The following is a 25,980-nucleotide window of genomic DNA, read 5'->3' on the forward strand; positions in this document are numbered from 1 at the left end:
GGACATGACATGATCTAATGTGTTACCACTTATATGTGTAGGCCCCACAACATGTTGGTGAAAACCAATTCCTTCTAAAGATGACAAATAGTGGGCAACATCAGCTCTCTCTGGCTTGTTTACGTGAACATTAAAGTCACCTAAGAAAATGATCTTTCCGCTCAACGTATTCACAAACATTAAGAAATCGTCAAACTCGGAGAGGAACTTTGATGTTGTGAATTTGTTTTCAGACGATGGGGGAGGCCTGTAAACAATGACATACTTGATCTTACTTTCTTTGTCAATTATGATAACATGTTCAAATGTCTCTGCAAGGAAATCAGAAGGGTAAATCTGCAGCTTTAGTGCTGATCTATGAAGAACGCCAATTCCACCATGTCGGTCAGTTTTACGGGGCATATTGATGAAATTATACCCGGGTAGTGTCAGTTCACCAATGACTACTTGATCTAAATCAGCAGACAACCAAGTTTCGTAAGAAACATAATGTCTAATTTGTGATCCATTACCAAGTCCGAACATGTTGTTGTTTTGTTCCTTATACTACGTATGTTCCACTGACATACATTTAGGTTAGTATTGTTCTTGGAAGCAGTACTGGATTGGGTTGAGAATGTATGTTTATCATAGTGAGTTCTTTTCTGTTTCACTTTAAGACCAGATTTTACACCACGGCGTGTGGGTCTAAATTCATCTCTCTCTATACCCAATGACCAAATTGTGTTCCAAACATCTTGAGGAAGTTTGTCATTACAAGTTTTATTATCCTGATACTGAAGTAGCTCAATTCTGGTATATACACCCATTGTGGTGGTGTGAGATTTGATTGAATTAAATCTCAACAATATTGAATCTAATGAAGCCAGATCAATATGTATCAACACAAGTCCAATGAGGATGATACTATTGATTGCATAGCTCACTGTCCTGTGCAATGTAATGGTAGTAGCCATGAGCATACAGTTTGATACAGAGCATGAAATAAAAAGCTGGTAAAATACTTGCAAACTACAGCAAAATAGTCAAAAATAAGTTGACCAAGTTGACTGCCAGGCGTATATCTATCATCAGTTCAAAAATAGTTGGAAAGTTCAAACTGGAAGTAGTATAAAATCATACTAGTTGTAGAGAGCTGCCCAAGACAGGCGCATCATCAAGAGTGTTTCTAGATAAAGCCTGATTAACCCTTGCAAAGGCTCAAAAATCGCTAAAAATGCATTTCCACTGCTCAAGTGTCACATCTAACCCTGAATATGTTCTTTGAATAAATGCGATTTCTTTACATATTTGTTGTTTTTTAATTAGATAACGCACCATCATATTGTTTATCAACATTATTTTTTAGTGATTAAAACGTCTTTGTGTAATTCTAAAATAAATTGCACTTTCCACCAAAACGCTGTGAGCTACGTTACCCCTTTTTAACACACGTTATTGGAAAGAAGTAAAGCAGAGGTATCAATGTAATTTGCAGTTTTGGAAAGGAAACACTCATAGGTTTTTAAAAATCACAGTAAAAATCGTGATGCTGTAGCATTTTTGGCATAGAAATGTTGTAAACATTGAAATTTCGACCGACCATGTTAAGATTGGTGAGCTACGTTACCAGGATTCTATAGTATGCACTTGTATTACATGTACTTCCTAATAATATGTGAAAGCTACCAGTGGTCGAACCCCATTTATATTAGAATTAACGGACATAACGTTCTAACGTTAGCAAATCACAGTAAAAACATTAAAAACCAGTGAATTACGTTTCTGTGAGCTACGTTACACACTCACTTACGCATCTTCAAAACTTCTATGAAATGGTGAAATCTGTTTTACATTTCACTCAATTGATCTTTAGTTTGCTTTTTATGACCTTGGATTGAGTAAAACCAGCCCATTTTGTAGTCGGTAACGTAGCTCACATTACATTGAGTTTTAGTGTTAAAAAACATCATGACTTCCTGAAAGAAAAATATGCAAGTGGTGTTGGCAATTTTTTACATCTGAAAGTAGTGATACATTTACTCTTAAAAAACACAAAAGCAGGTCTTTTGAACAACTTTAATTTTTTCAATTTCTATAGTGGAATGGCTCTGTAGTTTGTAGAATGAGCGATATACAATATTATATGTACAGAAAGCTGAAAATGTGTTTGTTTTCACTGTTGTTTTTAAATGTCATAAAAATAAATTATTGGGGGGCTATGACAAAAGAACAAAAAATATGTTCCACAGTTTCTAACTGTTTCATGATCCAGTAACGCTGTGTGTGCGGAATTTCGGATCGAACAATAGAAATGTTGTTTACATTGCTCTGTGTGTATTGAACAGTAGATGGTGGTCAGAAAAAATCGATAAATGTCCAGTGAATTTACTATACAATTTCACTGAACAAAATTGCCTTGGAGAAATTTATATGAGTAGCCTACAATGGTTATATTCAAATATTTTTATTTTTGTTTATTTTGTCATTACCAATGTGTTTTTTTTTTTTTTTAAATCTTTGACATTTAAAAAACTAACACAACAATGGCAAAATTTACAAAGGCTAAAAGCTACTTCCATTTTTAAAGCAATTCTGTTTGTCACCCAATTTTATCTTCATGTAGAATCACAGAGTAGAATCAAATTGTAAAGAGAAAGCTACAATACCCATTAACAAAGTAATAAACCTTGTCTGTGAATAAAGTAGAAATAAAATAAAATAAGAAAGATTTGATCGTCTTCACCAAAGCATTAAGTGCTGACTTAAGTGAAGCTATACATTTGCCATATTCACTCTGCAATTTTAAAGGTCGGACTTGTGTGCGATTTATGAGAGCAAAGAACACACCAGTGTTTTCTAAAAAATAACACGCAAAAAAAAGTGATAATCTTACAAATAGGCCAAAAATGTGATTTGCTTACAAATAGGCCAAAAATGTGATTTGCATTTATCTCACTTCTGCTTCATCTTGGATCTGGATGGTGCTCCTCATGTAGGAAGGGATTTAGGATTATACTACTACTAATTACACAACCAGTTCTGCCGTGTTGTCATGATTTATCGACAAATATGGGACGAAATTTCATCTGTAAGTACAATTTGATTCAAAAATACTTACTTTATCTTCATTTTATTACCACTACGGAATGTCATGTTGCATCTTCTTGCCGTCACTCAATCTTGTACCTGGTATGGATTGTAAGAATTTTGGAAAGAAAATAGGCCTAACCCCTCCCTATCTTTTCCAGTTTAACACTAACACTAAACATGGTTTTTGGCTAGCGGAAAGGACAGATTGAAGAATGAAAAAGGAGAGAAGATGAACAAAGGAGGTACTTGGCTGGATTCGAACCTTAGACCCCTCTGGTGCCCCACACAAGATCACTGACTTTAGCCACAGGGGTTTCGCTGGTCTGACCAGCAATTCCCTGATATGACTTCATTATTGCATCATGGCATCACATGAAGTGCATGCAGTGGTTTTCTTTGTAAGATCGTGTCAGATTTTAAAGAATTAGGATTTTATTACACATTTTCAGTTGATTAAAATTTCTTACACACACATTAATAGGAAATCAAAATTGAATGCATTTACATTGTTTGCAAGTAGTCCCTATTTGTAATATTTCAATAAAGGGAAGGGATTTTGCTATCTAATGATTAATATTTCAAATGAAATGACCTCACAAATGTCAGAACTATAAAAACCTCCAAGTGCAATAATTACTATTAAAATATTTTACTCATCAGTGCTTTTTGCATGTATTTTGAAATTACCTTGTCAATGGACTTGTCAATGGGTATTCCAGATGAAATCCATACACCCTTTGGAAGACATGACCTTAATCTACCACAGAGGGGGCGCTGGTTTCAAATGGAGTTATGCATTCAGGTAACCCATTTGAAATATACACTCCCTGTGTAGAAGAGTAAAGTCATGTCACCCATGTGGTGTATGGATTTCAACTGGAATAGCCCATTTTCAAATCATTTCTGAGTGGACTTGTCAATCTCTGTTTGGAGTGTTCAGGTGCAACATCTCTATGCTGCCTTCTGGTGTTTTTTTTTATCATGACATATCATCGGCCGTATCGCATTATGACGTATTTGCAAAATACGCATTTCAAGAAAATCGCATTTCGAGAAAATCTCGTCCAATATTTAAAAACTCAATGCCCGACCAATAAATATGGGCTCAATCAATCCAATTTTATATCAAACTTGAGCCAAAGCTGCATTACTGGAAAGCTCATGTAATGGTGAAGTTCAAGGTCACATACTGAGGTCAAAGGTCATTTGAGGTCAATTTGAAAAATTGCCTGAATATGAAAAAAAAGTGTTTCATAAAAATAAAAATAAAAAATTGAATATTTACTATGCGTGGTGTTCACTATATACCCATATCTTCGGACAAACCTATATCTGTCCTCATTTTGTAAACATCAGTAGAAAAGCACATCAGGCAGCCATTTGATGTGTATCATATTTTGCATATGAACTCAGTCATTATTTGCCCAAATCAGAAGTGTTGTTTTCTATGCATTTTTTTCAAGTGTCATTATACATTGAAAGAGTTCAGATTGGAGGGCGAGATATTGTTATCTTATTTTCGTCATTTCTGAGAATAAGTGATATTATGATTTTAAATGACTTAATGAAGCTTGAGCAAACTTTTATGAAGCTAAGGTAAAATTCATCAAAAAAACTGCTGTTTTTGCTTAAATGCAAATTTGCATGCAACCTGTATAGCAACCTGTTGTTTGTAAGTAAAATGTTTGTCGGGATGGTCCAGTCTCATGTGACACTTTTTTCATACCAGGTGGTGGCCGCCATGCATTCTCTAAATTTAGTAAATTTTCATCGTCAACTGGGTAATTGAATGGGATTATTTGAAATTTTAAAACGCTTGAAATATCACAAACAAATTGGCCTATGTTAATAAACAATATAAATACAAGCTAAAACCGTTGGGGTTCGAAAAGGAACCCCACAAAACTAACTGGTATATGGAAAATGTCATACGGGCGAACGGTTTTGCCGGCTCTCTCCGACCATCATGCCACCCGCCGCCTGCTTCATACACAAAATCTTCCAGAGTACACATGGGAGATGTTTGTAGATTATTCGCAATAAATATTAGCCATAATCCCTGAAATGAAAGAGAGGGTGTCAGCAGTGCGTATTAGTGTTTCATATTGATATGAATGATTTTTCAGAGCTTAAGGTAGCTGCCTCGGATACAACACTCTTGCAGTAAAATAGCTCCTGTGTTAAATCAATCAGGTCTATTCATTTAAAATAGTGAGTGATTCAAATACTACATATTACTGGAGAGTGATTCAACCACTGCCCTAACATCATGCTAGCGAGTGATTGATCACTCGCCTTTTAAAATCTAGACAGCAAGGCCTAAGGTCCCACACTTACTCTGTCCTTAGTTTTGCGAAGCGCAGTGTCGTCTCTCTAATGTAGTACTCGCAGGTTATGATATATGGGAATGCATAACAAAAAGGGTCACTTTACTAAAATGCGGTTCTTACTCCACATCGCATGGCCTGATGCGATGCTTTAAAACTGAAATCTGAGCCACGTTTTTTTGAGCTTGGCGGTAAAAATTCTCATCGCGCGGTGGAAATTTCGGTCCGCGATGGAGTTGGATTTCAACTTTATAGCATCACGCTGCGATATCGCAGCCGTGCACGCTTGTGATTGGCTGATGCTTTTAAAACCTCGCGAGCATCGCATGGATGAAATTGAAATGTACATTTTAATTTCATCGCGCGATGCTGCGAGGTTTTAAAAGCATCGCATCGTGCTGCGATGTGGAGTAAGAATCTGACTTAATTGTAAAAATCTAACATTTCTTACATTTCCGATTTTGTAAATATGTATTTAGGCGAAAAATTTTCCAAAAAAGAAAAGAAAAGAAAAGATATCTCAAATATTTCAGGTGGTATGCAGAGGGTGGCATGAATACACCACTTAGAGATTATCAAACAAGCTATGCTCCAAGAGCAATGTAAGATATCACAAATAGTTACCATAAGTTGGGTTGTGATATCTGTTCCCTTTAAGAGGTTAGCAAACAAGCTATGCTCCAGGAGCACTACATGTATAAGATACCTAAAATATTCATGAGAAGTTTGGTTGCGATATCTGTTCCCTTGATAGAGGTTATCAAACAACCTATGCTCCAGGAGCACTACATGTATAAGATATCTGAAATATTCATGATAAGTTTGGTTGCGATATCTGTTCCCTTGATAGAGGTTACCAAACAACCTATGCTCCAGGAGCACTACATGTATGAAATATTCATGATAAGTTTGGTTGCGATATCTGTTCCCTTGATAGAGGTTATCAAACAACCTATGCTCCAGGAGCACTACATGTATAAGATATCTGAAATATTCATGAGAAGTTTGGTTGCGATATCTGTTCCCTTGATAGAGGTTATCACACAACCTATGCTCCAGGAGCACTACATGTATAAGATATCTGAAATATTCATGATAAGTTTGGTTGCGATATCTGTTCCCTTAATAGAGGTTATCAAACAACCTATGCTCCAGGAGCACTACATGTATAAGATATCTGAAATATTCATGATAAGTTTGGTTGCGATATCTGTTCCCTTGATAGAGGTTATCAAACAACCTATGCTCCAGGAGCACTACATGTATAAGATATCTGAAATATTAATGATAAGTTTGGCTGCGTTATCTGTTCCCTTGATAGAGGTTATCAAACAACCTATGCTCCAGGAGCACTACATGTATAAGATATCTGAAATATTCATGATAAGTTTGGTTGCGATATCTGTTCCCTTGATAGAGGTTATCAAACAACCTATGCGCCAGGAGCACTACATGTATAAGATATCTGAAATATTCATGATAAGTTTGGTTGCGATATCTGTTCCCCTGATAGAGGTTATCAAACAACCTATGCTCCAGGAGCACTACATGTATAAGATATCTGAAATATTCATGAGAAGTTTGGTTGCGATATCTGTTCCTTGATAGAGGTTATCACACAACCTATGCTCCAGGAGCACTACATGTATAAGATATCTGAAATATTCATGATAAGTTTGGTTGCGATATCTGTTCCCTTAATAGAGGTTATCAAACAACCTATGCTCCAGGAGCACTACATGTATAAGATATCTGAAATATTCATGATAAGTTTGGTTGCGATATCTGTTCCCTTGATAGAGGTTATCAAACAACCTATGCTCCAGGAGCACTACATGTATAAGATATCTGAAATATTCATGAGAAGTTTGGTTGCGATATCTGTTCCCTTGATAGAGGTTATCAAACAACCTATGCTCCAGGAGCACTACATGTATAAGATATCTGAAATATTCATGATAAGTTTGGTTGCGATATCTGTTCCCTTGATAGAGGTTATCAAACAACCTATGCTCCAGGAGCACTACATGTATAAGATATCTGAAATATTCATGATAAGTTTGGTTGCGATATCTGTTCCCTTGATAGAGGTTATCAAACAACCTATGCTCCAGGAGCACTACATGTATAAGATATCTGAAATATTCATGATAAGTTTGGTTGCGATATCTGTTCCCTTGATAGAGGTTATCAAACAACCTATGCTCCAGGAGCACTACATGTATAAGATATCTGAAATATTCATGATAAGTTTGGTTGCGATATCTGTTCCCTTGATAGAGGTTATCAAACAACCTATGCTCCAGGAGCACTACATGTATAAGATATCTGAAATATTCATGATAAGTTGGGTCGTGGTATCTGTTCCCTTGATAGAGGTTATCAAACAACCTATGCTCCAGGAGCACTACATGTATAAGATATCTGAAATATTCATGATAAGTTTGGTTGCGATATCTGTTCCCTTGATAGAGGTTATCAAACAACCTATGCTCCAGGAGCACTACATGTATAAGATATCTGAAATATTCATGAGAAGTTTGGTTGCGATATCTGTTCCCTTGATAGAGGTTATCAAACAACCTATGCTCCAGGAGCACTACATGTATAAGATATCTGAAATATTCATGATAAGTTGGGTTGTGATATCTGTTCCCTTGATAGAGGTTATCAAACAACCTATGCTCCAGGAGCACTACATGTGGAAGATATCTGAAATATTCATGATAAGTTTGGTTGCGATATCTGTTCCCTTGATAGAGGTTATCAAACAACCTATGCTCCAGGAGCACTACATGTGGAAGATATCTGAAATATTCATGATAAGTTTGGTTGCGATATCTGTTCCCTTGATAGAGGTTATCAAACAACCTATGCTCCAGGAGCACTACATGTGGAAGATGGTATTTCAATACTGTTAGACACTCTTGTTATTTAGCTTTTTGTCACATGACTTGTACTTGACTATATATACGACTAGTAATAATCATTGCCATGTGACTGAAAGCAAACTACAATCAATTGAAGTGTCATGTGATGTAAATAATGAGCAATTTCACACGTGCATACAGGGTTGCCAACCCCCCAAATTTAGTAGCCCAATTGGGTGACTTTTGAAGATTTTCCCCATGACAATTTCCTGTCCATAAAAATCAATGGTTAAAAAATGAGCCACTTTTCAATATTGGCTCCTGGTAGTTTCCAGTTATAGAAATCATTTTAAGAGAAAAATTGGGCCACTTTACGATTATTTGACCCCAGATTCGGGCTGAATTTTTTGGCAACCATGTGTGCTGTGCTGTGCATACCATTAACATTGGGTAACTCGTAATGAACAATTTGATTAGTGTGATGTGATGGATGATAACATGAGTTTCAGATCAATTATAAAGCAAGATTTGTGGGAAAAGGGCAGCTCTGCAGGTTGACAACAAATATCATTAGAATTTGTCTCTGCAGCATACAGTTAAGTAATAAGCGTATACCAAGTACAAGTTGGTTCCGCTCATATGTGGCAACACTGCAGTATTTATAGATACACTCTTGGAAAAAAGTTTGACTTGGAACCTATTTTGTCCTGTATACGGAACTATATCCCAAAATGGTTCTAGAAAGAACCATTTTCCAGAAAATGGTTCAGCTTTGTTAGTTCTTCAAAGCACCATTTTATGGGTTACAGAATCTTTAAAAATGAATGGCAAAAGTCATATTTTTCAGTTTTAGCCATAATTAAACTGCAGTGTAATTCTTAATACATTGAAAAATTTTACATATCCACCCCTCCTGAGAAAAATCATGCACATGGGACAGAAATGACACCACTTGTGTCAAACCTTGGGATCTCCATTATAGAACCCATACCATACCATTCTTCTTGTGTGCCAGCTTTATTTATCTCAATATTTGTCACTCAGATGGCTCTTTGAAAGAGTGAGATTTCACTCTTTTTGAGTGATTTTTCACTTTTCCACATTTAGAGAGTATCTGTTCCCTTTAAGAGGTTATCAAACAACCTATGCTCCAGGAGCACTACATGTATAAGATATCTAAAATATTCATGAGAAGTTTGGTTGCGATATCTGTTCCCTTGATAGAGGTTATCAAACAACCTAATTGCTCCAGGAGCACTACACATGGAAGATGGTATTTCAATACTGTTAGACCAGGGGTTCTCAATTAATTTGTTCCAAGGGCCAAATTTTTTAAAACATTATCTTGAAGGGCCACTCACTAGAGCGTAGCGAGCGGAGCGTATTAGCGCGTGGGGTCCAGGGGCCCGCGTTAGGGCCCCTGGCGGGGGTCAAGGGGCAAGCTGAGCGGTTTGACCTATTTTTAACACAGATTTTGCATGAAAAAACATAGGTACAAGAACAGAGTCATAGGTAACAATTACATCAAAAAAGTAAACTTCAAAATTAAAAATCATGCATATCAAATTTAATATATAACTTACCATGCCGAGTGCTAGCTGGTTAGTGGCTGAAATGGTGCGACTTTGTAGCCAACGTAAGTTTTTTTAAGTCAGGTGTTATCGAAGTTGTCGCTATTCGCAAAATTTGGTCCAAATGAGAATGGGTTAGGCTGCTTCTTGATTTGCTCTTAGCAATGTTCATGTGCGAGAATAGCGACTCGCAAAGCCACGTAGAGCCAAACATACTGCATACTCGAATACCCAATGATTTCAGATGTTCAAACCGGGGAGGTAATTGTATCCAAAAGTTATCTGTTGAGTCAGATTTGTGCGAGTGCTTTAGCTCGTCATCCGCTTGCACGCCAATGAGGTCAGTTTGCAGTCCTGCAAGGGAAGCATTTGGGCAAAACTTGCCAACCTGGCCATTCCATGGACCCTGCGGGTCAGCAATGAAAGGGTTCTTGATCATCATAAGTAGGGCATCGCTATCGCTGAAATCTTCAAATCGCGTATCAAATTCAATAATTAAGTCTTCAATGAACTTCGTCTCCGAATCCAGACTCCTATGGCTCCCAATTTTGACTCTGTATTTTCTCAGGGTGTCAAAATGCAGCAATTGGCCACTATTGATATCATTTCTGAACAGGATCAACTGTGCAGTGAACGATCGCACTTCTTTTCTGAGGTCTGACACAAACTTCTGCCGACCTTGTAGCAACTTATTAAGTTTGTTCAGGTGACCAAACACGTCAACTAGAAATGCACTGATTTCCATCTCTTCATTGTCTGACAGGAATTCCACAAATGGCGTGATGGTTGGGGTGGGATTCATAGCAGCAAGAAAGCTTGAAATATCGTCAATTACGTCCCAAACTACCTTCAATGTTGTGCCTTTGCTCAACCAGCGAACTGCATTATGAAACGGCACATCATGGTAGCTTGCTTCGTTTTCTAGGAGGAATTGTTTAAGTTGCCTATGCCGCAAAGATGAATTCGCTCTCAGAAAGTTTACAAGTTTGATTATCGTGCTCATGGTGTCTTCATATTTAGCTTTGAGTTTCATGCATAGGACGGAATTGTGTATAATGCAGTGATAAGAGATGAGGTTTGGGTTGACAGCTTTCAACTTCGCGGCTAGTCCATTATGTGTGCCGAGCATAGCTGGCACGCCGTCTGTTACCAATGATGTTATTTTGTTCAGAGGAATTTGATTTTCAGTAAAAAATCCACTTATTTTGTTGAATAGGTGTTGACCAGTTGTTGTGTCAAGCATTGGTAGTAATGGCAACAGTTCTTTGCGGAATTGTTGTAACTCAGGATCAAGAAACCTCACATAAATTGCAAGTTGCGCTACATCAGTGTTATCAGTAGATTCGTCCACACATACAGAAATATTTTCAGCATTTCTGAGTTTCTGAGTCTGTCTTATGTCATCCGCCAATTTTTCTGTGCGTCTGGTTGTCGTATCATTTGACAATGGCACATTCTCAAAAGCGTCAGCAATTGTTTTGTCATTAAACAACGCTTTGGATGCCTCTATCATGCATTCTTTTACTACATCGCCTGTTTCAAATGCCATTTTGTGGCGATTTAAAAGCCACGATACCCTGTATGAAGCCTCTGTGGATTTCTCTTGCTCAGTCATGCTTCTCACCATGATGGTTTGACTCCTCTGTAAACTTAGCCCGAAGGGACTCGTACTTTTGCTTTCTCACACCACTGCCGACTGGGTAGTTGTCAGACCAGTTTGAATGGTTTGTATCATAATGTCGCCGAATAGCATCTTTCTTATATGCTGATTGTGTTCTTCCACAAATAACACACATTGGCATGTTGCTTTGGGAGTTTTCCGTAGAAAAATACATTAGTCTCCATTCCTCCTTGAATTTTCTGTTTTCCGTGTCAACCTTCCGCTTTCTATCGCGACTAGCCATGCTGGTATACCTGGTTAGGCACTATCGCAGATGATAAACAGCCTAAAATAACAAATACGATTGATCACAACAACCAAAATCGCGCCTGTACGGCTTTCATTCAACACGAGGATGTATGACTGTGATTCACTGATTGTGCAACATGCGTACGTGCATGGTACGTGTCTGGCAGGGGTGACCCTATTGACCCAATTGCGTTACCCCTCCAAGGCTAATTGACCTAGATCTGAATTTTCGTTTTATGCAGCAGAACCGTTCATTTTAATTTATGAGGTAAACTGGGCCAATCCATATCGTGTACTTATAATAGGCCTACAATGATCGTAAAATGCAAGCAATTCATCAATTCAACAGAGTAGTAACAATTTTCAGTATTATTTTCATGCTTTTTTTTTATTTTTCCTCAATATTTTTATTTTTTTATTTTATTTTATTTTTTATATTTTTTTTTATCAGTGCCCGGCCGCGGGCCACTTTTAAGGGCGCCGCGGGCCGCCCTTTGAGAAGGCCTGTGTTAGACACTCTTGTTATTTAGCTTTTTGTCACATGACTTGTACTTGACTATATATACGACTAGTAATAATCATTGCCATGTGACTGAAAGCAAACTACAATCAATTGAAGTGTCATGTGATGTAAATAATGAGCTGTCTTGCAGGTGCATGCTGGGTTGCCAACCCCCCAAATTTAGTAGCCCAATTGGGTGACTTTTGAAGATTTTCCCCATGACAATTTCCTGTCCATAAAAATCAATCTATACTAATAAAATAATGAGCTCTGTCTGTCTATCCGGCTATGCGTTTCGCTGCGCTTCAACGCATGGTTCCGATATTTCGGATATAGATAGGTATCGGGCATTCCACGTTTATGGGGTGGTTTGAAAGGTCATCGGAGGTCAAGGTCAAAGGTCAAATTTTAAACTTTGTCCGATTGGGCCCAAATAGGTTGCCAACCCCCCAAATTTAGTAGCCCAATTGGGTGACTTTTGAAGATTTTCCCCATGACAATTTCCTGTCCATAAAAATCAATGGTTAAAAAAATGAGCCACTTTTCAATATTGGCTCCTGGTAGTTTCCAGTTATAGAAATCATTTTAAGAGAAAAATTGGGCCACTTTGTGATTATTTGACCCCCGATTCGGGCTGAAATATTTTGGCAACCATGTGTGCTGTGCTGTGCATACCATTAACATTGGGTAACTCGTAATGAACAATTTGATTAGTGTGATGTGATAGATGATAACATGAGTTTCGGATTAATTATAAAGCAAGATTTGTTGGAAAAAGGCAGCTCTGCAGGTTGACAACAAATATCATTAGAATTTGTCTCTGCAGCATACAGTTAAGTAATAAGCGTATACCAAGTACAAGTTGGTTCCGCTCATATGTGGCAACACTGCAGTATTTATAGATACACTCTTGGAAAAAAGTTTGACTTGGAACCTATTTTGTCCTGTTTACGGAACCATATCCCAAAATGGTTCTAGAAAGAACCATTTTCCAGAAAATGGTTCAGCTTTGTTAGTTCTTCAAAGCACCGTTTTATGGGTTTAAGAACCTTTTTGGTATATATATTTTTCAGTTTTAGCCATAATTAAACTACAGTGTAATTCTTAATACATTGACACATTTTACATATCCCCCCCTCCTGAGAAAAATCATGCACATGGGACAGAAATGACACCCCTTGTGTCAAGCCTTGGGATCTCCATTATAGAACCCATACCATACCATTCTTCTTGTGTGCCAGCTTTATTTATCTCAATATTTGAGTGCAAACATCGCAAGGTCATGCTGCCACTTAAAAGAATGAAAATACATAATGTGAAAATCATGTGAAGTATCCATGGAAATAGTGACATTCACATATTTTCATGTAAAATTGAAAGTGAAAGTGAAATTATTCAATGCTATACTACCTGTCTGATTCAAAATACAATAGGCATTGGTAAACGCAAATTTGGGCTATTCCAGCTGAAATCCACACCCCTGATGGAAGACATGTCCTTAATCTTCCACACAGGGAGTGTGAATTTCAAGTGGGGTTACCTGAATTGGCGACTCCATTTGAAAATCAACATCCCCTGTATGGGAGATTAAGGTCATGTCTTCCAAATGGAGGTGTGGATTTCAACTGGAAGAGCCTGATAGAAATGTGTGCATTATTTATGTGTTGATAATTAAATGGAATCCAAATTCAAAACCAACAGAAAATCTCTCCTTTTGGCTATTCTAGTTGAAATCCATACACCCCCATGGAAGATATGACCTTATAATCTCCCACACAGGGGGTGTAGATTTCAAATGGAGTCACCAATTCAGATAATTCACACCCCCTGTGTGGAAGATTAAGGTCATGTCTTCCATAGTGGGTGTATGGATTTCAACTGGAATAGCCCGTATTTCTTTGCCATGCATCAGATATATGGACTTTGAACTTCAATATATTTTATTTCTTCCTTCATTTGTGACTGTTACAAGAGGGATTGGTTAAATTTTAGCTCAAAAGCTAAGGAGTATGTGAGCTCTATTTATAGTCAGTGTGGTATATTCGAATGCATTGTGTGAGATGTATGAGGGAATGGATGTTGTAAAGATGACAATGAATATACCGCTTTTGTGAGACTGTTGCTTTGGATGAAAACTGTGGAGTTGGAATTCAAATCATCTGTCGTGCTGACCAGTACTATGATAGTATGTATCTAAACAATATTTCTGATTTTTGTTTTGTCACAATTTGCTGAAATAAGAGACTGTTGAAGGTTTTGTCATTCAATGTTAAAAACTTGCAGCATGATTTGAATTTTCTTTCAGTTAAAGCCATAATGTGTGATTTGCTCCACAGCAACACCCTCAATTTTTTTTAATTTCTACTTTTTGCACCATTGTAATGGCCATAGGTGTACATAAAATGTCCTGTGAAAGACTAAGCCTATAAAGTGCTTTAATTACAGTAAAATTTAACATTTATAATAAAACCGGAGTGCTTTAATTACAGTAAAATTTAACCTTTATAATAAAACCGAAGATCGCCGGTTTTATTCTGAGTTCACTAATCAAGTGCTGGATAAACACATTGTGTGTGTGTGTGTATCATTGAATCAGTGACGTACCATATAAACTGTACGCATATTGTTATTCGTCTTATGTCTTGTTCGTACATCCCATCCGCTGCGTGAAGCTCTGCCAATAGTCATGATCATAATATGATCGGCGAGATGATACACACATTGTAGGCGCTGTCCGTCTTGACGCATAAACTGTGTGTATATCGCTATTCGTCTTATGTCTTGTTTCATCCCATCAGCTGTGTGAAGCGCCACCAATATTAAATCATGATAATAATACGATCGGCAGGCTAATACATGCATTGTAGGCTCTGGAATGAAATCGCAATTTTCTTCGTTTTACCTCATTTGTTTGGCTCAAAATTAAAAGGGGACAATGTGATCAGTAGCTATCAGTGAAAACTAACAACATTTAAATATGAATCTATTCTTCATGTAAATCACACATTATTGCTTTAAAGTAGGTAAACCTGTTAATTAAGGATGTTATCTCGTTAGAAACGGGCTATTCCAGTTGAAATCCATACACCCCCTATGGAAGACATGACTTTAATTATCCCACACAGACAGTGTGAATTTCAAATGGGTTTAATACCTGATGAATGGGGAGCTCAATTTGAAATCTACACCCCGTGTGGTGTTCCCACATAGAGTGTTAAATCCCACACAGAGAGTGTGAATTTCAAATGGGTTTACCTGAATGGGTAGCTCTATTTGAAATCTACACCCCTGTGTGGGAGATTAAGGTCATGTCTTCCATAGGGGTGTATGGATTTCAACTGCACTAGCCCAACTCAGTTTTGGAAGGTTGTGCTTTTTGCACTCTTCAGGGCAATAATGACACTGACGAAGACCTGAGCGCAAGAAGACCGTAAGTCCACTTGGCCCCTCAACATGTATACACTAAAGTTGCGCATAGTTTCGTATAGTTTGGTAATATTTTTTACATGTTCAGGGCCAAAACAAATCTTTCACAACCTATCATGATGTTTTCTCCTGGAACATGTATTAAACATTATAAAACCCTAGGAAACTATACGTAACTTTAGTGTATACATGTTGAGGGGCCAAGTGGGGCCAAGTGGTCTTCTTGCGCTCACGTCTTCCCCAGTGATAGATTATCTTTTAACCATCACCAGTCAAGTTCTAGCTCAATCAGCAAGACCTTAGACATCGGTGCATCATGGTGTGCAATGCGATGTGTGATCCCTGCAATCCTTGGGGTGTGTTGGGCCATTTGCCCTTTGCATTGATCCACCATCTCACTTCGATTGGACTAACACATCAGCTATATGGTATACAATGTAACAGTAATGGAAAGAAAAGTGCAAATGTTCATCATGTTTATACTGCTGAAGTGTCCAGCTGTAATTGCATCACTATGTAAACAATGTAGGGGTATTAATAATTAAGGCCTAGGTAATATCAAATATGGAGGTATATCCAAAAGTATGCTAATTAGAAGGTTCAACGAATCAGAATACGATCCTGTTGTGTGAGGTAATGTGTGAACATGTACAGGTACTTCGAATCGAGGGGATACTATTCCAAGATATTTGATCTTTGCCATGCATGGCTCCATTTTTGGACCATTCCAGATGAAATCCATACACCCTATGGAAGATATATCCAAACAAGGAATGTGAATTTCAAATTGGGTTTCTTGTATGGAATGGGTGACTCCATGGTTATGCTCCGTCATAGGGTGTATGGATTTCAACTGAATAACCGATTGCAAATGAAGAAATGTATGAGATGTTGAGTTATTTTTAGGAAGTCAATGTCTTTGGCATTGATGGTATTGATGTTAACACTCTCCATACTGGTATCAACTGCAGATGACAAGTTTTTTAAAAAAAATTAAAAATTAAAAAATTTCAGAATTGTAAATTTTCATGATCATATTTGGAATCAGCATGAAAAATGCATTAAAATGAGTACAAACAAGCCTAGTATTGGTTCAGTGGTTCTTTAAGACAGCTCTTGATATTTTGAGAAAATATCTCAGAAGTGGAATTTTTATGTTGAAGCCTATGGCTAGCACACAGCGTTGTTCATGTAATGATTGCATGCTTAATATAGTATATAATCTATAATTTGGTAGCAGTTTAATCAAAGATGAAGCTGTGGAAAGTATACAAAATAAGGGATTTTTCATTTTGTTGCAAAGTAATTGCGTAGTGTTAAAAAAGCAAATTCGTAGAAGTCAGTATGTATAAGCTTTCATGTTAGTCAAACATAGCAAAACTGAGATCGCCTATTCATTCAAATATTGTGCATTGTTGTATTAATTTTGATATAAATATAAGGTTTGGAGATCTGTGTGTTGAAGACCTGGAGATATTTTATTTATAATAATTTGAGTGTGGAAAAACAAGCCATGTGTGTACCTTAGCAGACCAACGTTTTCGTGTCTATAATGTGTGTTTGGATGATTACGGAGTTGGAGTTTGTGGGATAAGGTATATTGCTGATAGCGATCGATAGGCAAAAGTGATGCATGCCGGGAAGGAAAAGGGCTCAAATTTGCGATCTCGGGTGATGAATTCTATAGCTTTTGAGCCCCTTTTCATTCCCAGCATGCATCACGTTTGCCCATCGATCTCGATCAGCAATATACCTTATACTTAATTTTTGCACTTACAGTCGCTTTCTGCTGTAACCTTTTGAAGTCCTAGGTAGGGCTAGTGCAAACCTCCATGTGCTAATCCAGTTGAAATCCATACACCCCCAATGGAAGACAGGGGGTGTAAATATCAAATGGAGACACCCATTCAGGTAACCTCATTTGTAATTTACACTCCCTGCATGGAAGATAATGGTCTTAGGGGTTTATGGAATTTAAATGAACTAGCCCAATGCAGGGAAGAGGTTTGTCGAAGGAGAAGGAAAGAAGGAACAGTCTCTCTGTGGTGTAGCCTTTTGTAGCCTCTTGTAGGGTTAGGTTTATCCCACCATAGTAAGACACGTTGGACCGATGGAATCAAAGAGTGTACGGGACGCTTACCGCAGCCTAACGTCTTTCACGAGACCGAAATAGTTGGAATGACATCATCAAAAAGGTCACAACGGGTCAGTCATGACTCATAGGACAACAACAACGACCATAGTTAACATTTAGTTTTCAGTCACATTACATCTATACCCTGTTCGCAAACCATGACGCCCCTCAAATAGTGAGCGATTCTTGGATCATCGTACAGGTATCAGAGTTCAGCACAGAGCCTCTGCAAAGTCAAATTATAGTATCTGTCCAAAAAGCAATAAAACACACAGATAAAACATGTCTGCTTATATTAATTTTTGTTTTCTTTACAGAGACAGTGTGGATGAAGCCAGTGAATTGGTTGATATATTCAAATACGGTGATACCGAGGATACGATAGGCCAAGATAACCTATTGATGTCATATACTCATAGCTACATGAAGAAGAGGGGTGAAGTGGACTCAGGCAGGTAAGATCTCAAATGTATTAAGAATACACCCAAATGGATTAAGAATACACCCAAATGGATTAAGAATACACCCAAATGGCACCCAAATGGATATAAAATACACCCAAATGTATTAAGAATAGACCAAAATGGATTAAGAATACACCCACATTTATTTACGAACTGGCCTGCTGTAACCATGTCAACCATATTCTGAAGGATACCTAAGATGCTGTTTGAAATGTGCCAAAATCATTTGTGACATGATCAAGGGGAATGAGTCGCATGTCGGCCCTGGTCAAAAAAAAAAAAGAGGACATTTAGAGCTTTCAGAAACTGAAAACCCCATGTTGATACGACTTTTCGTTGTGAAGTTACGTCAATTTATAAATCGCTGAAAACAGTATAAAACAAAAGAATTGTAACACTTTCTTTGCCAATATCTCAAAATCAATATTAGCGACATCCGACTCATTTCCCTTGATCATGTCACATTTAGTGGAAGTGACCAGTTTGTTAATTTGTTAATGCTGTCAGCTGGGAAATATCTTTGAATTCAAGTTCCTGGCTTCATATGTTCCAGATTCTTTTCACGACTTCAGGTGTAAAGAAAGCCCAGCAATGGAATGCTTGCAATAGATTGCATAGGATCTAGAAGTCCGACCTCGGAAGATCAACTCAAAATCAAACTCTTCAAGGCATGTGTTGAAAGCATTTTGTTGTATTGGAAATTTGGACCATCACCATGATCACTAAGTAAATGGAGGTCCAGCTCGGGCCAACTTGATGGATGTTACAAACTTTAATGTTTTAAACTCACCCTCCCTCTTTCAAAGATTCAGGTTGAATCTTTCGCAGAGGGTGTATGAAATTCAAATGGAGTTGCCTAATAACTAATATGTTCATTCCATTTGAAATTCTTACTCCTCCTGTGGATGATATTTACAGCGGTAGTATGAATTTTAAATGGAATAGCCCAATTGTATCGATGGGATTATTACCAAGCAGTCCAATTTCCAACTATTGTCAGTGGCGTACCGTGGCCACTCCTACCCGGGGGGCCTGAAGAAAATCATTTTTTCTCAGTTTTTTATCCTTTTTCAATTGTTTCCGCCCTTTTTTCTTTTTGCCGCCCCTTCTTCTTCTGCAGCTCTTCTTTTTGCCGCCCCTTCTTCTTCCGCAGCCCTTCTTTTTGGCAGCCCCCTACTTTTACCTCGGGGGGCTCGCACCTCCAAAGCCCCCCCCCAAAAAAAATATGCATGATTGTAGACAAATCATGATCATAGAAAGTTAACTATATTTTTATTATGTTGTTGCCGAAACCCTGTCCCTAACCCTAACGCCCCACAGGCGGGCTTTTTGGCCACTGGAAGTCAAACAAGGCAGGAATAAAGAGAGAAAACAAACAAAGAAGTTGTTTGCTCTGGGTGGGATTCAAACCCGAGACCCCTCGCATGCCAAGCACTAGGTCGGCGACACTTGACCACGGGTCTTCCACCCCGGGGTCTTCCGCTGGCCTGCCCAATGAAAGCGTGCCTATATATCACTTTGGGTGATTGCGTCGTTACAACATGTGGGATGCACACACGCCCAGTGCATATATCAAGTAGTATTTTGCAGTACCAGGTAGTGTTAGGGTTAAGGGTTTGGTCACCCACCTTTGCACAGTATTTTTTGTGAGACCTGAGAGCACATCAGACACACCAAATTGCATTCTGAATATGATTAATACGTCCTGATATGATATCAAATTACAATGTATTTTGATTTTTTGAAATTTGCGAAATTAGTAACATTTTTGACATTTAATAGTTCTCGAAGTAAGCTAAAATACTGTGCAAAGGTGGGTGACCAATCCCCTTAACCCTAACCTTACTAAACATCAAAAAACCTCAATTCAGAAAGCTTAGGCATAAGCAGGTATCCCATGTGATGCTATTGCATCATCATGTGAACAGTCATATGGCGATGGAAAGCTTGGCCGGGCAAGCTACTCCCCTGTGGCAAGGTAGACCAGTGCACGGGCGTGGCACTCGAAGGGTCGGGGGTTCAAAACTCCTCTTTTCCTCCTTCCCCTCGCCAAAAAAGCAACTGGGACGTTAGGGCCAATAACACCTTAATTTTCCTCCTATATGTTTAGCTTAACCCTAACTTTACTAAACATCAAAAAACCTCAATTCAGAAAGCGTAGGCACAAGCAGGTATCCCACGTGATGCTATTGCGTCATCATGTGAACAGTCATATATGGCGACGGAAAGCTTGGCGGGCAAGCTACTCCCCGTGGCTAGGTAGGCCAGTGCAGGGCGTGGCACCCAAAGGGTTGGGGGTCAAAACCGCACCCGAGAAAAAAAGTTTTCTCTTCTTCTTCTTTCTTTCCTCCTCCTTTCCTTCCCCCTCGCCAAAAAGCAACTGGGACATTACGGTTAATACCTCTGTGTTTTGTATAGGTGTTACTTTCCAAAAATAAACTCTGTGGAATTGGAAGTATTGGAAAGATAAGATATAGTGATAATCATCTAAAAATAAAAAAATCTAAAAGTATACTTAATAAATATTTACTTATTTATATCCTTTTATTTGGGTTTCACATTGACCAGTACCATAAGCTGGGCTTCCTTCGGGTGGACAATCCCAGGGGGCCGGGGACTGTGGTGGCACCAGGAATTTTTTTCGAGTGAAATTGCCGCAAAAAGTGGAAATTTACATAATTTGGGGTTTTTTCCCCAAAAGTGGGGGAGGGGGCAAACTGGGTGTAAAGAAAAATATTTGGGGGAAAATTCCCCCTTGCCCCCCTCCCCCGTAGTGCCGCCACTGGCCGGTGACTGGTCATTGACAGGTGGGTATCATGCGTGAACAATGGTTCTTGTAAAAACTAGTCCAGATCCAAACAATTGGATGCATAAAAAGTGGAAAAGGTATTGATTCCGAAACAAAATTGTCTTATTTTTGGCTAAATTGTGCACATTTCAACTGGATTGTATAAATTTCAATAATTTTCAACTGGAATTTAACATAAAGCTATAATCAAAGACAGAATTAAAAAGACTAGTTTGCATTGCATCTGATGTCACTGTCAATCAAATTCCCCATGACCCTTGATTGGTTAATAGCGTGTTATAAAGGAAGGTTGATTCATCTGATGTTAATCCGAGAAAAGGAATCGCAGAAAATGGCGAAAAATTATGGTATCCTTTTATTGGCATGGTGACAGCCTGGATAATCAAGAATGAGCATTGAATGGGACAAAATGTGTGTGACATATGAAAGTAGCAACTTTTGCTCGCAAAGCGTGGAAAATTTTTTAATTTCAAGCTAAAATGATCATTATGAACATTGACGGGGACGATGCATGCGAAGTACCTTAAAATTTTCAATTTCTTTCAATTCAATTTGGTTCCTGTGATTTTTATTTTCTAAAAAATATTAGTTGACAAAAAAAAGAATAGTATTCACCACCGAATATATTCGGCGATGAATACTGTGACCATTTTGCAATAAAACAATAATGGAAAAAATCAATGGGATTTTACTCTGCTGGTTTTGTGACTGTACAAATTAAAGTTGCATTAAAAAAAAAAAAAAATAATTGTTTGTTTGTCCTCCACAACTTTGAAAGAGGACAAGCGGGCGGGCGGGTTATTATTTTTTTTTTTACATTTTTTTTTTCGGATTTGGCTTATTCCTGGACCTAGCTAGAGCTAAATGCTACAATCATTCATGGTGACTTAAAAAAACCAACATTTTGTTTCTTTAATATGCTGTTATAATTTGAGTTCATGTCATAGTCTTTTAATGATTTCAAATCCAGTGTATTTTGAAGTCACTATAATAGACTATGACATGAACACAAGTTATAACTTTGCATATATTGAAGACACAAAATGTTTTTGGTTTTTTTTAAAATAAATTTTCAACCATGAAAGATCTTAGCATTTAGCTCTAGTTAGGTCCAGAGATACTCCAAATCTGAAAAAAAAAATTGAATTTTACTTATTTTTATAAAAAAATGAAAAAAAAAAAAAATTTGGTCAGGCCTTAATCTGAGGAGCGGGCGGTGGAGGACAAACAAACAACTTTTTTTTTTTTTTTATGATGGAGCTTGACAGCAATAAATGCAGCTACAGAGCAATAAAATATATTGTGGCTAGACAAGTGAGGTATTTAATGCTTTGCATGCTCGCCATAAGCCTCAACATAAAAAGTCCCCAGTTTTGAGATATTTTCTCAAAATATCAAGAGCTATCTCAAGAACCACTGAACCAATACCAGGCTTGTTTGTACTCATTTTAATGCATTTCTCATGCTGTTTCCAAATATAGTTTTAGAAATGTACAATTCTGAAATTTTTGATTTTTTTTTTAAACTTGTTTTAAAATTGTTTGAGTGTTTATATTTTCACTAGCTCGTAATACAATGCAAACTGTAGGTTTATTGTTCTGTGATGGGATTTATACCAGACATTCTCAATGGATATTATGAAGTGCTGCGTACTGTCTGGAATGAAATGAACCTGGAGTGCCATTATCATTATCCAATGCGAGCGAGCGAAGCAAGTGCAGCATGTAATGGGTGGGGTCCTGGGATAACCTGGCGGCGGTGTTCCAGGTGGCAGAGCTCCCGACGCTCTTGGATTGTAGCTTTATGGACCGCACTGGGAGGGGCTCTCTGGCATGTTTTTGTATAAGTTTTCAAATTTAAATAATCATAATTATACTTCAATTTTAAAGTGATTTCTGTGGAATGATTTCTGTAAACCGAACACATGTCTCCGATGAATCATAACAAGGGTGTTACAGGTATTATACTGGTTGCAGAGTGATTGAAATTTTATTAAAACTTTTGAGTTTGATCCCTATTTTTTCCCCTTTAATTTAATTTTTTAGGTGAGGTTGGGCACCACTGCTCACTACTTGTGGCATGTGTACTGCTATTTGAGAATTCTGTGTGAATACTATGTTGTTTGAATACTATGTTGTTTGTTTCAATGTTGCAATATTGGCGCTGATTAAGCTGCTGCCTGCAAATTGCATTGTGTCTGTTTAGGTGTGTTTAATGTACAATTCTAGCAATTTGACCTGCGGGTCACGATTAGAGTTTGAAATAAAAACCTTCCATACTGATGCTAGATAAAATACCAGCATAAGTATATGCAAGCTACCAGTAATAGTAGTACAGCCCCAATAAAAAGATAATTATTTGATTGTGAGCCCAGGATTCTAAATGCAATTAATTACAATAATGATCGCATATATATTTGATATGCAAAAATGAACTTGGAATGTACTTTTGAATTGTAGCTAAATGTGTAGGTAGGGGTCACCATCAAACCAAATTTATTGAGAGAATTTAAAACTCAAAACTCTGTGAACATCCCTTAATTTTAATAAAAATTCCCTTTAAAAGGGTGAAATGCGCATGTGTGCTCCCTCATGGCCAAAGGCTGTTCCCAATTTAGGTGAACACAAGCCGTGAGTCGCAAACCGCGATGCCCCACAAAATACACTTACTTTATACTAAGTGAATATCATTAGATTTATAAATTTACTTCGAGGTCTGTTAAATATCAAAAATATTAATTTATAACAATTTGCCATAAAATTTGTTTTATATCGCAAATTTCAAAAAAATTCAAATATTTGATATCAGAAGGACATTCCTTGTATTCAAAATGCAGTTGATAATGTCTGATGTATTCTCAGCTCCCACAAAAAATACTGTGCAAATGTTGATATCCAATTCCGTAATCAAGTGATTATTTTAATACTAACTTGTAGGTGTGTCGTTTTGGTTTAGGTCAAATGATATTATATCTGTTAACATTTAGCATGAATCATGTACATTTTGACATCAGTAAAAACTGCTCTAGATAAGTAACTCATCTCAAAATACAAACCTTTAAGAAAATAAATAATTATATTAATATTATTATTAAAAATAAATTTCAAATCTAAATATATGAATAAATAAATTTATTTAATAGAAAACCATATATAATAATAGAAATCAACATCCAATTATAGGTATTTATTTACCAATGTCTATTTATAATATTTCAACAGTTCTCTAGTTGTGTTCAGATATTCATAGAATTCTCAAGGATCGGCGTGCTCGAGAATTACAATTCCCAAGTCAGTCCCCAAGTGTGTGTTCACACGACTGTATTGAAGTTTGGAATCCTTGAGTGTCGCAATGCCTGATGACGTCAGCTCTGGAGATATAACAGGAAGTCATCTAGTGGTGCGCCAAATTGAGCCATATGAAATATAACTAAACCAAGGTCATAGGTTAAGCTTAGCACTCAGGAATGGCAAAATGGATCATTCGCCAGTGGCGTGCGCAGCACATTGAAAGTGGGAGCGCCAGGTTGTTCAGTTCCCCGAATGATTTAGGTGTGTAAGGTGCGGTTTTAGCGTTTCCCCCCGAATTTCCCCGTAATGACTAACAAAAGTGGGGGGCATGTGCCCCCCCTTTGCGCACGGAGCGCTGCGGTAGCACTCGAGGACAACTCAAGGATTACTTGGGGAAATCGTGAAATCCTATCAATTTCTTGGGGATAAATTTTGGGGCAAACTTAGGAATTGGAATTCTCGAAACAGTTCATGGCAAATCTCCCCAAGCTTTTGCCTGAGAACCCTGTTGCTTAAGCAAGAAGCCCTCCGTGTGGACATACCTTATAACTTGTTGCTCCCCTACGAAACACAAGCTGATAAGAAATACATTGATAACTCCTATTGACAGTGGATCAGCGATAAGCGTATTATGGTGTTCAGTAATCATTCAACAGCAGTAGGCATAATAAAGAGACAACGCTTGGATGTAGACACCGTTTTTCAGTTTTAAGGGATTTTATGGAATTTATATAAATGTATAGGAAACGATTGACTAAAATTATGGATGAATTATCAGGGCAAAGGTATGTATGTATCCATTCAAAAATATACATTTTGTAGTAGTTTCAATTATAGATTTCATTTTTTTTTATGTTGAGGAAATTTCATGATGATTCAAATGTAGGTGCATGCTCATATACTGCGCCAATAAAGTATCCTTACAGTTGGAAAAATAATAACAATTCCCAAACTGAACAATATTGGGGTAAATGTTTTTTTTTAATAGATGCACTAGCTAAGCCTGCACATTATGACACCACATTGACTCCAATGTGACTTCAAGAAGCAAAGTTACAAGCATTTGATTAGACGAAGGTCCAGTTTTGAAAGTGACAAACTGGCCTATTCAAAACTCCACAGATTAGACATCTGGTTTGAGAGTGGTGAATGGTTAATTTATGCGTTTGGCTTAACTCAAAATAAAAAGGAACAAAAGAAAACTGAAACAAAAGAACTGACAAATAAAATGAAAGTTATGAAAAGTACAGAGAAGTAAAAACTGAAATAAAACTGCTTTAAATAACGCTTCATTGAAGAAACTGTGTTGTCTCTTTGTTTCGCTTTTTGGAATCTTTTTATGCCTTTGTATAGGCCAGTTTGTCACTTTTAAAACTGGACCTTCGTCTATTCAATTGCTTGTAACTTTACTTCCTGAGGTCACATTGGATTCAATGTGGTGTCATAATGTGCATGATGAGATAGTGCATCTATTAAAAAAACAAATTGAACCCAATATTGTCCAGTTTTGAAATTGTGAATATTTTTCCAAGTGTAAGGATACTTTATTGGCGCAGTATATAACAAGTGGTGTAAAACAGTGTCATTTTCATTCTGGCTTTTATGT

General features: G+C 37.4%; 1 protein-coding gene across 2 annotated transcripts in view; it reads left to right on the forward strand.

Moving 5' to 3' along the window:
* The window catches only part of LOC140171728 (uncharacterized), a 243,489-nt gene that overhangs the window by 71,727 nt on the left and 145,782 nt on the right, over positions 1-25,980 (forward strand). For both annotated transcript variants that reach the window (XM_072195039.1, XM_072195038.1), the window contains one exon: positions 18,129-18,266. In XM_072195039.1, the coding sequence (XP_072051140.1) occupies positions 18,129-18,266 (138 nt within the window). The remainder of the gene's footprint in view (positions 1-18,128; positions 18,267-25,980) is intronic.

Source organism: Amphiura filiformis, chromosome 15 (assembly GCF_039555335.1).
Source record: "Amphiura filiformis chromosome 15, Afil_fr2py, whole genome shotgun sequence".
Taxonomy (NCBI): domain Eukaryota; kingdom Metazoa; phylum Echinodermata; class Ophiuroidea; order Amphilepidida; family Amphiuridae; genus Amphiura; species Amphiura filiformis.